Consider the following 13,048-nt stretch of genomic DNA (forward strand, 5'->3'; position numbering starts at 1 on the left):
CCTACTTCATAGGGCTGTCTGGAGACTGAAGGAAATAATAGTTATCAAAACAGTCAGCACAGTGCCAGGCACACAGTAAGTGCACAGTAATGTTAGGTGGTTATTATGATCACGATTACTGGCAACTTGGAAAGACGGAGCCCTAAGATGGCACAGGGCTAGGCGCCAGGGAAAGACTTGGAGATGTGCCCCAGGCGTGCAGAGAGACTTGTGCGGCTACCAGCAACGAGAAGGCGGAGCTTTAGGTATCCAGCTGGACGCGAGCCCCCGGAAAGGCTGGACTCGCGGGCCATATTCTTCCAGTTGAGGCTCCTTGATCACGTACCAATCACAACACATTATCTTTGATTTTCGAAAGTTCCCAATCCTCTAGACTTGCAGGAGGTGACTGCTGGGTAAGAGGACCAAAGAGTCGGGCCCGCGGCGGTCCTGGACCCCAGACTGTCGTGTTAGGCCCCGCCCCGGGGCGGTGTCACCGGAGCGTTTTGGGAGTACCTCTCGCCGCAGCACCCGGCGTCCGCGCAGCAGACTCCCTCCTCCCAGGCTGTGCGGTTCCGGCGAGGGGTGGCCCTTTAAAAGGCAGTGTCTTGTCCGGAGGGGGCGGGCAGGGGGAGCTGACCGCCGCCCGAGGCCCAGCCCCTCCTCCCTGCCCCCTTCCTCGGTTCGTCCGTCCCTCCCGGGTCCCAGCGTCGCTGTCTCGCTAGCCCAACGCACGCTCCGCCTCCGTCAGTCGGCTCCGCTGACTAGTGAGCGGCGTGGACAGGAGCCGGGGCCGGACGCGCGGCCGGGGCTGGGGGCTGGGAGCGCGGCGCGCACGGCCTCCCAGAGCAAGAAAGGGCCCCCGCCACCGGGAGAGGCCGGCGCCGCGATGGCAGAGATGGGCAGTAAGGGGGTGACGGCGGGGAAGATCGCCAGCAATGTACAGAAGAAGCTCACCCGCGCGCAGGAGAAGGTGAGCGAACCGGTGTCGGTCACCTGTCCCCCTACTCCCCAGGGTCGGGCCCTGTCGCCGTCGCACGGCGGCTGCCCAGGGGTCCCTAGGCTGCGACCCCCGATGTTCTGAGTTTCCCCCTTCGGTTCGCGTTCTCTGTCTCCCCACCTGGGCTGGGGCAGGGGAGGGCGCAGCTGTCCGCTCACCCCCTCCTCTCCCTGCCTTCGGCCGCTTTGTACAGTCGCTGTTCCCCTGCGGAGAAGTGGCGGCCCACGCTCTGGGATCCCGTAGCTGCGCTGGGTCCTGTGTAACCCCACCCTGGAGGCCAAGGGCTGGGAGGCTGGGAGGCAAGGTGGAGACCCCCAGCTCTCCAAGCCCGTGCGGGCAATTCTGGAGGGGCCCACTCCTGGGAAGGGTGGGAGCGTTTCTTTCCGGCCCGGGGCTACCGCACGCCCCGGACTCCTAAGGCTACTTTCCAGCCCGGGGGCGCTGGAGCCCGCAGTTTTCTTTCCCACCACCTCTCCACCTTCGATCCCACTGGCCCGAAAGAAGGATCGGATTTCTTTTCCTGCGAGGTGCCTGCGGCCTGGGAGCTCCTGCCTGGCTCCGCGGTCAGCAGAGGGCTGCGCACCCCTCCAGGAGGTCCCCTTGTTCGAGCAGGGGCTTAGCGTTTCCCGCTGTCCGGGAGGGGGTGGCGGTGCTGGCTTTGGTAGCCCTGGCCGGCCGGGTGGGGACCTGTCCCAGAGTAGGGGCGTGTAGGGCGCCGCAGGAAATCCGACCCCTCTTCGCCGAGAATGACTCCCAGCTGGCGCGGGGGGATGGTGTCGGGGCTTCCTGGGGCACCCTGACTGTGCAGGAAATGCAGGGATTGGGAGGCGGGGGTCCTTGCCGGGTCAGCTTTTTATCCCGAGCCATCTCTGGTTTATTGAATTGGATCACGCCAGCTGCTGACGCCACTTCCCCCTGACGATTCTTACTGAAATCTGAGAATGTAGAATCCGTGTTTCTGCCAGGGTAGCTAGCCCCCCAAGAGCTCCGTGGCGGACCGGGTGGGGACCCGGGGACAAGCCGGCCTTCCCCAGCTGGCCTTGTGGCTGTTTATAAACAATGACTTTTGCAGCTGAGACCTGCGGGCTCCCTAAGGATGCAGTCACGTGATGGCACGCGCGCGGGGGGGGGGGGGGGGGATTGGGGGAAGCTTCCCCTGTGTCTCCCTGAGTCCCAGTGCTTATCCTTGTGGTTGGGCTAAGGGGGTGGTTGTGTGTGGAGGGAAGGGCTGCGGGCCAGGCTCCAGATCTGGCCAGCCCCAGCTCCCCTACCCCACCCCAGGAGGAGGGATTAGAGCCCCAGGAATAGCTTGGTGGGGGCTGGGAAGACTTACATCTTCCAGGTTGGAGGGATAGCAGCAGTTACTCTTGCTCCCCCTCCTCCCCATGACTGGCTAATCCATCTAGGTGCCTGGAGCAGGCAGCCCTGGGCCTGAGCCTGTTTCCTGATCCTAAGAAGAGGAGGAAGATGAATAGGAATCTGAGAGCTCCCTGAGACAGGTTCCCTGTCCCTTCTGCTGATGTCCATCTCCTGCCTGGCTCCCCATTGCTCCTGGCGTGCCCCTTTCCCCCAGTTGCCTTTCTCTGAAGCATCATCTTTGATGTAATTCTAGGCAAAGTAGGCATGGGTTGTGTCCCCTTATTGTAAGTGGCCATGTGTCGCTGGCTCACAGCGGCCTGGGAGCTCCTGCCTGGCTTGAGCTCCCTCTTCAACCCCTATTCTGTGGTCTTGGGCAGTTGGCTGACAACTGGTGGGCAATGGATGCTGGACTTGGCCAACAGCAGGTTAGGCCCTGCCCAAACCTGGGCTTCTTGGAACTGCAGTTGCTTAGTGCCACAGCTGTTCTCTTCCCCACCGGGTACTAGTTAGGCACCCTCACCCCACCAGAAGCCAAGGCAGTGTAACAGGCATCATGGCTGTCTTTGAACGTAGACTTCCTTCCATCCTTTTCCTTCCTGGCCCAGCTGCAGGCCCTGCTCCCCATACCTCAATCCACACCAACCTCTTCTGTTTGCTTTTCCTGCCACTCAGAATCTGTCACAGGCTGGCTGTTGTTCACAGGTCTGCCTCCTCAGCATCTTCTGGTGGTGTTCAGGACCCATTCTAACTTTCATTGCTAATGGAACTTCAATCCTACTGCCTTATAATCGCCCTACCACTGTCCTTACTTTGCCTCAGTCAAATCAATGAATAACGGGACAATTCCTATTACCTTTTTTTGTCATAGGAGGGCATTTTTTGACGAAGAATAACAGGAGCTATGGTGGAAGGGTCAAATGATATTCATATAGGAAGAAGTGCCCCCCATCGTTCATCCTCTCTTCTCCGCACACCCCATCTCAGCTCAAACATCCATTGAGACTCAGGGGGTCACAGTGTGGTCAAGGGCACTCTGTCCTCTGGTGTTGTGGATCTCTATGGGAGTCACTGAACCAGGTCTCCTCTGTGTCTTTCCATGGATCCTGGGTTGCTGTTACCCACTGATCCATCTGCCTCTACCACTGATTAGGGCAGATCCATATGTGTGCACTTTGGGCATTTACCAATAGGTAAATCGCCCAATAGGAGCTTAGTGTTTATGAACAAATGAGGGCATTTGGGGGGATTGATTTGAGAGCCCTAAAACAGGCCTGTGGGTGGGCCGATTTGTGTCATGTACTACTTTGCTGTCCCTTGTTCATCAAATCCTATCTAGATGTGAGCCAGATGCCTTGTCCTAGGCTGAGTCCCTGGACACGGTCAAAGACTGGGTTGCCTGTGGCTCTGGCTCATGAGGAGCGTATTCCTGTAAGGTTTCCTACTGCCACTGCTGGCCTCTCAGCCACCCCCAGTGTGCCTGAAGCTCAGGCCTGTGGGCGCCATGAGGTCATCTTCCCATTGCGTTTGGCTTGTCGGACCCTCTATAAATGACTGTGTCCATTTTTGGGCCTCAGAAGGGTGGCTGGGCAAAGCCAGTTTAGGGTGGAGCCTGGGTCAGATGACAGAGAGGATTAGAGGTTGGCGGACAGAGCCCCTTGGGGGATGGGGTGGCTGGGCAGAAGGACAGCTGGGGTGCAGGGGGTGGAATCTGTTCTGTTGGAGAAAGGTTTGTGGCCCGAGAGTCCTCATGGAGCATGTGTCAAGGAGGCTGGGCCTTGTTCTGGCGGAGCTGGGCTGGTGATGAACATGGGAGAAGGCCCTGACCAGGGTGGAAGTGTGCACTTTCCCCCTCCTGGCTGGCCTTCCCTGAGCAGGCTGGACAGTGGGGAGTACCAGCTGGGAGTGGGAGGTCCCAGGGCTGTCCATGCACACACTGCACTGGCATGCCCAGCAGATGCTCATTAAAGGAAGGGGCAGTGGCAGTTATTTATAGGACCCTGACACATGGCCATGAGTCTCACCATGTTCCTTTGCGTGGTCAAGGTCTCCCCACGCAGTAGCTTTGTCAGCCTCTTCAGTAGGAGCCAGGCTTATACACCAAGCCCGTCCTTGCTGCAATGATAAGAGTGGCCAGGCCACACTTAAAAGTAGGTGCCCATGGCCCTTTTAACATAAGAGGCAGTTGGGGCATAGGCAGTCCTTACCATCCGTCCAATCATACTACCTTGTGCTAGAGCTCAGAGCCCACCTGGACCACTGACTTTGCAGGTACCTCTCCTTCTCAGGCCCCAGTCCAGAGCTGCTGCACAAGAGCAGCAGGTGCTTTGTCCACCTTTGCCCTTGAGTATTTGAGACCCTTTCCTTTCCCTCCTCCTTCCTCCTTCCCAGATCACTTGTCTTTTCCTCTACCTGTCTCTCTATCTCCTTGCTCTGGGCCTTTTCCCTATGAGTTTGCCCAGGCTTTTTTTGGGGGGAGGCGGGGTGGGTACTGGGATTGAACCAGGAGTACTTGACCACTGAGCCACATCCCCAGCCCTATTTTGTATTTTATTTAGAGACAGGGTCTCCCTGAGCTGCCAAGCACCTTGCCCTTGACGAGGGTGGGGTTTGAACTCGAGATTCTCCTGCCTCAGCCTCCTGAGCTGCTGGGATTACAGGCGTGTGCCACCGTGCCCAGCTTGCTCAGGCTTTTGATGTACCTTCTAGACTGCCATCAGCTTCCCTTGAACCCAGGTTATTTATGTAACTGTTCATCACCTGCTGGAGGGAGGGATCCTGACATCTTATCTAGGTGTGTATACATGCTCTGTGGGCTTTGGGTTTAGGCAGGTGAGTGAGGGGAGCTTGGAAGCACATCCCGGGGACCTCTCTGAGCCTCTGCAGGCTTGGGTGGCCTTAGTACCGTGTGCTGGCAGGACATAAGCCAGGCAAAGCCTGTTTTGTCTAGGAGGGCAGCTGAGGGGAGTGTAATGGGCTGCCTGGGGCCCAGGGAAGAATAGGTCCCAGGAGCCATGAGTGTGGGCTGAGGTATGGAGTGGGGAGTGGGGATGGTCAGGACATTGGCAACCCGGAAGAAAAGGGTGGACAGGTGGCAAATTCAGGTCAGATTTGATCAAGTCTTCAATGCTGGGGATTCAGGGAAGCCAAGCTCGACTACTTCTCTTCTTCCTCACAGATCACCCACTGGGGCTCCCTTCTCACTTTTGCTCTCTGGCACCTGGCCAGGCCTTTGCCCCTGTAACCCAAGGCTGAGCCTCATGTGGTCCTTTTGCTATGAGGTTCTAGAACCCCAGAGTCCCACTTTCCACTTTAGGCCTTGTGTCCTGCAAATCACTATGTGAATGGGCTTTGGGTTTCCCTGATTGGCTGCGGGATCTTAGGCAAGCTGCAATACCTTCCCAAGCGCTGTTTCTTTTTGTCAAATTGGGGATAATGATGGTTCCTCTTTACATGTATGTTGTGGAAAGTAGAACCTTTGACAGATGTCCTGCACATAGCAAATGCTCACTAAAGCCAGCACCACAAAACCCCCACAGGGAGACCTACTTCCCCACACAGTCTGTCTTCCCAACTCCTCTCCCTGGGAGGGTCCATTACAGGCCTTTGTAGATAGCTAATCCCTGCTGAGCCCTTAGCTGATCAGGGCTTAGGGTGCTGTCACAGTCCTGGCGTGGTGCATGCATATGTTCATGTGTGTAGTGTGTGTTTGTGCTCTGTGCATGTGCCTGTGTGTGGTGTGTGCAGGGACAGTCTACGGTAGGTGGAAGGCTTGGACTAGAGATCAGACAGTTTGGGAGTGAATCTCGACTCCTACACATAAACTGTGACTGGGCACATTTCCCTTGTCTCATCTTCACTTTTCACCACTGGTGAAGTGGTAATGGGGTTTGCATATTCATTCATTTATTCTCACAACAAATATTCGGTACCCACTACCTTCTGGGCACTGTTCCAGGGAGTAGGAACCCAGAGGTGAACAATCCAAGCCCCGGCTTTTCTAGAGCTGATATCGTAGCCAGGGAGAGTCAATACACAAATGACTGTGGTGATAGGTAGGAGCTGGAAAGCAAGAGGGTGTCCTGTATATGAGACCTGTGCTGATCTGAGATTCAGATGTGACGTGGGATGTAGGTATGCAATGGGAGGGTTGGGTTGAGGTTGTGGGAAGCTTCTGGTCTCCAGGTGAGAGGGCACCTCTGCGAGCAGGGCTTCCTACTGGATGCCAGGTGTATTGTGCTTTTCTTTTCTCTCTCTCTCTTTTCTTTTGGTACTGGACATTGAACCCCAGGCACACTTTGCCCCTGAGCGATATCCCCATCCTTTTATATTTTTTATTTTGAGACAGGATCTCACTAAGTTGCTTAGAGCCCAAGTTACCAAGACTGGCCTCAAAATTTTGATCCTCCTGCCTCAGCCTCTGGAGTTGCAGGGACTATAGGTGTATTCCACCAGGCCTGGTGTATATTGTGTTTTTCTAAAGCCACCTTTCCATCAAGTCTCCTTTTGGGATTAAAAATACAAAGAAAGGCCACCAACACTGAAAGTACCAAGCAGGGCAGATCCGGGCAGATGTGCAGCTTTGGTGGGTATTTGTGCAGGGCCCCGGGGCAGGGCCCCCTATGCTGGATGTAGACTGGGGAGGTGGGAGAGGCCACTAAAAGATGAAGGGGACTGTGCCAGAGATGGCCTAGACCAGGAGGGCCATGTGTAAGATTTCCACATGGAGCTGTGACTGGCATAGCAGACTGACACACCCTTAGAGATGGGTTTGAGTCCCTCCCCAGGGATTATTATCCTAGGCCAGTTATGCTGACTTCTCTGATCCTCAGTTTCCTCGTCTGAAGCAGGGATACTTCAGACCTACTTTGTGTTAGGTATGATAAGCAATACCTAATTACTTATTAGGTATTAATTATTGCTGTGACACTCAGGATCTAGGTCAGGGAGCAGAGAGAAGGTGTGGGTCCTTGCAAGCTGAGGGAAGAAGCCATTGGGAGATGAAATGGGGAGGCTGCTAGCCCAGGGCAGGGCCCTAGAGCCACCAGTAGGATTCAGCATCTTGCTCTTCTCGTGCCACCTCACGAGCCTGGCACCCAGGCTTCTGTGCACCCCTGCCTCAGGCTGCCACCTCCTAACAAGGCCACAAGGTTGTACACATGCCAATGGCTGGCAGGGGTCAGGGCTGGGGAATGGAAAAGAGAAAGGCAGGTTCTTCCTGCCCCAGGGGAAGGTTCGTCAAATATTAACTTAATAATAATAGCTGTGGGTCACTGTACACCTGCCTTGTGCCGTCATCCCTGCCAACAAGTGAGTTCATTAGGAGTCCCTTGAGCAAAGGAAGAAATTGAGGCTTGGCCCAGAGATGTGACTCCCATGGATTGCCACCTCTGCTGTGGATGAGGCAGTGGGTCTGACCCTGGAGACCACCTTAGAGACACGCAGATGAGATGGCAGTCTCCAGCTTGGGGACCCTGCCTGTCCCTCCAGCCCCACTTGGGATCCAGGTTTTTACTTTGGGGTGTGTGGTAGACTCTGGGGGTGATGGGAAGACCTAGGGTTTCCAGAAACAAGTCCAGAGTCACAGGTTATGCATCACTAGGACACAAGACCCTGTGTGTGTGTGTGTATTTTCTCCAATAATAAAAGCTATGTTAATTTAATCTAAAGGAGGACTCCTTATTCTGAAATTGTGTCCTGCCTACTTTTGTTTCAGTCATTGCTACAATGTTTCTTTGTTGAAATGATAGCATTACTAGTCACTTTTTACTGTGTTTGAGGAAGAAGTAGCCATGTTGTCCATCACATGCAAGCACACAGAGAAGATTTTTCCTGGTGAGGGATTTCTGCTCTGGGTCCCTTGATGCCTACCTCTGTGGCCTGGGTTCAGGCTGGAGGCAGGCCTGTGTATCTCTGCTCATGAGGACAAGGGCTGGCCTGTATCCTACAGTCACTATTATATCCATAAGTCGTCTCTTGCTATCTTTGGTCGGGGGGGGGGGTTCCAGGACCCCCACCTTCCAGACACCAAAATTCTTCTATACTCAAGCCCTTCATATAAAATGATGTATTATTTGCATATAACCTAGGCTCCTCTTCCTGTAATACTTCAGATCATCTCCAGGTTACTTATAATACCTAATACAAAGTAATTGTGATGTAAATAGTTATTATGCTGCATTGTTTAGGGAATGATGTCAAGAAAAAGTCTATGCATGTTCAGTACAGGCACAGTTTTTTTTCTTTTGAAGATTTCTGATGTGTGGTTGGTTGAATCTGTAGATGTAGATACCCAGGGCCGACTGTACTTCTTGCATGCATGAGTGCACGGCTTCTCTGGTAGTGAAGAGACAGGGCTGATGGCTGTCAAAGACTCTGGGTTTCAGGGTGCAGGCTGGAAGAGAGGGACTGCAGGATTCAGACTGGGGTTACAAGGGGCCGATCCCACCCTGCCTCTACCACTGTGGGGTGATCTAGTCCTCCTTCCACACTGCTTTTTCCCATGATCAAATGGCATGATGATGAGTGGACAGCCCAGTGCTGTAGTGTGGCCTAATCTAAGCCAGTAGCTATAGCACTCTGTGCTGGGTAACAGGGCTCTTGTGATTGGCTGGGGCCCTGCTACAGAGTCCTGCCTGGTTTTAGGCCAGATGCCAAATGGGGCTTGGCCTCAGTCCTCAGCAGATGGGTGTTCATAAGAGCCTCTGGGTGACAGGGGCACTGGGGGCGCTGACTGGTGGTAGTGGGGATTAGTGTGATTGGCCAGACCAGACACCTCACTGTTAATGCAGCCTGCCACTGCCCTCAGACGCAGTTTCTGGGCTCTTTGCAGAGGCTCTTCCCTCAGCTTGCAAGGACCCACACCTTCTCCCCGCTCCCTGACCCAGATCCTGAGTGTCATAGCAAGCAGATGCAGTGGGATTGGGGTCACAGCATGGAGTGGGGGAGGAGTCCAGGCTTGAAGCCTTCTGGGACAGAGCTTGGAGTGCTGAGTACTCTGCCCCTTTGGAAGGGCTGTGAGCTGTGGACATGTCCCCTCTGCAGTGTGAGGGCCCAGTGCCATGGGCTGAGCCCCAGATCATCATGGGAGGGAGTGAGTGAGTGGGCGGCTGTAGGCCGCAGCTGCTGCATAACTGAGCCCTGGTGAATTCCTTGCTGCCAGCGCGGCTTGCTGCTCTCAGCTCTTCCAGACCTTTGTTGACCCTTTCCTCAATGTCGTCAGGGTACCCTTTTCAGGGTCTTGTCCCCCCAAATATGCTCCTTGCTTTGTTTTTGTTTTTGTTGTTGTTTTGATACTGGGGATTGAACCAAAGGGGCACTTTACTACTGAGCTACATCTCAAGCCCTTTTTAAATTAAAAAAAAAATTTTTTTTAGTTTTGAAAGAGGACCTGGTTTAGTTGCTAAGGCTGGCCTCAAACTTGCAAACCTCCTGCCTCAACTTCCTTCCTGCTTCAGCCTCCTGAGTTGCTGGGATTACAGGAGCATGCCATAGCACCAGGCTGGCTCCTTGATTTGTGTGAGTCACTTCTTACACGGGTTCAATCCCCCGAGAGGACTGCAGCTCACCTATAGGTGGTGGCCATGGCCATCTTATTATCCTGGTAGTGTTCTCTCTTATGTCCATTGTGAGCCAAGATACTGAGAGGCTCGTGATGGTGCTGTCCCTGGCCAGGGGAGCTCCCTGCCTTGCAGACAGTGCCCATCCTGGGTCTAGGGAGGGCACCGGAGGTAGTCCCTGAGGTCTGTGCCTTAGGCTTGTGCATCAGGAAGGGGTCCTTGGGGATGGTGAGTCTGGACTGAATCCCAGGGCAAAAGAGGCAGGCTGGGGTGGGGAGACGTGCCCTGGCAGCCTTGGGAACAGCACACCCAAGGCCTCTTTGGGTACCTGGAAGGGTGAGTGTGGATGGGGTGAGTTGAGGCCTGGATCTGAAGATTGGAGCCAGGCCTGGGATGTAGCCCCGGGGGCTCCGCCCCAGACCCGCATCAAGCTCTTTAGCTTTTTTCTTCAGGTGTTATTTGAACCATATTTCTGACTCCAGGTTTGGGTTCAACTAAGGACTGGGTATTTTACTGATGTGGGCCTCGGGAGCCTCTGGCTTTCCGAGGAGGAAAAGACTGAGGCCTGGGAGAGGTAGTGAGTCCTGAGTCTCCAGAGGGAGCAGCCTCAACTAGAAAAGATCCAAACATTTCCAGGAAGGCACATGGGGACAGGGGCAGGGTTGGGCTGCAATTCTGGAGGCTGCCTGTCAGGGCTGGGGCCAGGGCCAGGTGACACCTGCTGCTGAATTACTGGTGGACAGTGTTCTGCACCAGCTCTGCCCCATGCAGGTCTGTTTCTGTGTTTCAGAACCCAGGATGACACAAAGAGGGCATGACACTGCTGGGCTTGGAGAGCAAGTCGCAAGGGTCATTGGGCACCTGCGCTTTGCTCCTCCCTGTGGGGCTGGCCATTAACTTAAATGGGCAAGGAGACTCCCTTTGCTTTTGGATCTGAGTGGTCCTGCCAGCTATGGGGACCCCTGGCTGCATGTTCACACTGGATGGGGAGTGGGCATACGAGGACACAGTCTTTGTTGTGTGGATGGAGGATTGGGAGCACCAGAGGGTTGATGATGCTGATTAGAGTTTCCAGGGAGTTCTGTGGCTGCAGGAGTTTTGCTGGGACTTCAGGACCAGAAGGGGGATGGGGTGATAGGAGAGTCTTTGCCAGTCCAGCTCCATTTTCCAACAGCTGTGACTGCTTTCTTTGGACCCTTTGCTTAACTCGCCCTCTCCATGAGGTTCCTGCCAAGATGCCTGAGCCCTGGGCGAGCCTGGGCCCGTCACTGGGCCCTGGGGACCAAAGTGGCACTGAGAGGCCTGAGCCATGAGAGGTCCCTTGTGGGGACCCCTGCTTTCCATCAAGCCAGCCTCCTGCAGCTCCCCTGTTCCTCTGGCCCAAGGTGTCATCAGCTGTCTTATTCCACGTTGTCTAGTTGATGGATAACTGTCTAGGGGGACAGACACTAGTGATGGGGAGGATGGGTGTGCTGATCTGGATTCAGGACCACTGGCAGGTGGTAGGAGAAAGAGGAAAAAGAAGATTCAGGGGCATGTTGGGGAGAATTAAGAAGCTTTAACCTTCAGAGAAACCAGGGAATTTGCCCTGCAGTCCTGGGCACGTTGCCTGGACTATCTGTTTCATCCTCTGAGAATGGTATGGTGGGAGTTCTTGCTCCTGGGGTTTGTTTGAGGGTGAAGCACCTGGCTTGCAGCCTGCTCACTGGTGGGGGCTGATGCTCTGCTCTGCCCCGCCCCAGGGAGATCTTGGGAAAGCCCTTGATATCCCACAGGCGCACACCATTGTGGCTTTTGTGTTTTGTCTGTGCTATGGCAGGTCTCTTGAAATTGAACTGCAGTGTCCTTAATTTTTTTTTTTTCCCTGCATAAGCTGAAGAAGCTAAATTGGGAGGTGCTGGCTGGCTTCACCTTACAAGGGAGGAAGTCAGAGCTCCTCTGAGCTAGACCCTGATTGAAGGGGGTAGGGATGGAGGACACATGGTTCCAGGTCAGGCTGCATGTTGAAGGGCCAGAAGAGGGTCTCAGAGTCATGCATTCATTCATTGGAGGAGCCTGATGTGTACCAGAAGAACATGAACTTGAGATACTTGAGTTGGGCCCTGGCCACAGAGCCCCAGTGTGCCCATCTGGGGACTGGGAAGCCTGCAGTCAGGTGAGCTCTGGCTCCCGCTGGGTCTGGGTGGTTCAGGAGGGCAGGACCACCTTAGCATCTTCATTGAATTTGGTAAATTACTAAGAGCCATCACATCTACCACCTGCCATTTGTTTCTCTCTGGTCACCCTACAGAAATACAGTCCCCTTGGGCAGATGAGGACACTGAAGCTCAGGGGAATCCTGGCATTTCCTCCCTTTTGAAACTCAGAGTGGCCTTTCTCACTAGCTTGTTATCCTTCTCCTGGAGTGAGATGGTGGGGGAGGGCAGGAGAATGATTATTGAAGAGCAAATGTGTTTTCAAATGAAAATCAGTGTGTGGGCTGCAGCAATCAGGGAGCACCTGGTGTATGTTTGGGGATTGAAGGTGGGGGTGCATTCTTGGTTACCCAGGAGGCTGGCACATCAGAAGAGAAGTTGATAAGAGAGAGTTGGACCTCTCACTGTTGGGTATTTCCACATGGCCCCTGGGATTCCCTCAGCTATTTCAGGATGAAGGCAGGGTGCAGGGGACCTAGGAGCCTGCAGGAATCAAGGTGCCCAAGAGGTTCAGGGCTGGATCTGAATGAAGCTGGTCTGACTCTGTGCTCCCCAGATCCTCAGGGTGTCAGGGGGGGCTAGGTCAGATGCCATATGTCCTACCTCCCTCGAAGAAAGGATTCGGGGAGCCTGGGGGAACTTAGGAGCTTGGGAAGCAATTCAAGGCCAAGTGAACAGCCAGGTGTATGAGCTGAATCTTGTTCTAAATGGAGAATCAGAATCCACAATTAATTGGATGCATTTGCTAAACCTGGGACAGGACCCAAATATTGTTCTTTTTTTTCTGAAATATGTCTGTCCCCTCTTCCCTCCAAGGACCCAGTGAAGGACCCAGTATGTCCTGGGAGCGGGCCTGGCTGAGCTGGAATGTCACCTGCTTCTCCAAGTGAACCAGCCTGGCCCTACCTTACTGGTTGAATGGTCAGCAGGCCTGGAGAAGGCCACAGCTAAGGCGTGCT

The 13,048-nt window shown here is 54.5% G+C and overlaps 1 protein-coding gene across 13 annotated transcripts in view; it reads left to right on the forward strand.

The window, feature by feature from the left end:
- Positions 1-570: 570 nt before the first annotated feature.
- The window catches only part of Bin1 (bridging integrator 1), a 60,124-nt gene continuing 47,646 nt past the window's right edge, over positions 571-13,048 (forward strand). Inside the window, exon 1 of one of the 13 annotated variants that reach the window (XM_058585410.1) lies at positions 571-952. In XM_058585410.1, the coding sequence (XP_058441393.1) occupies positions 869-952 (84 nt within the window). In that variant the 5' untranslated portion in view covers positions 571-868. The remainder of the gene's footprint in view (positions 953-13,048) is intronic. The other 12 variants (XM_058585411.1, XM_046463711.2, XM_058585413.1 and 9 more) reach the window with 12 other exon arrangements.

Source organism: Marmota monax, unplaced genomic scaffold (genome assembly GCF_021218885.2).
Source record: "Marmota monax isolate L192 unplaced genomic scaffold, Marmota_monax_Labrador192_F-V1.1 WCK01_AAM20220418_F8-fsc00034, whole genome shotgun sequence".
NCBI classification, from domain to species: domain Eukaryota; kingdom Metazoa; phylum Chordata; class Mammalia; order Rodentia; family Sciuridae; genus Marmota; species Marmota monax.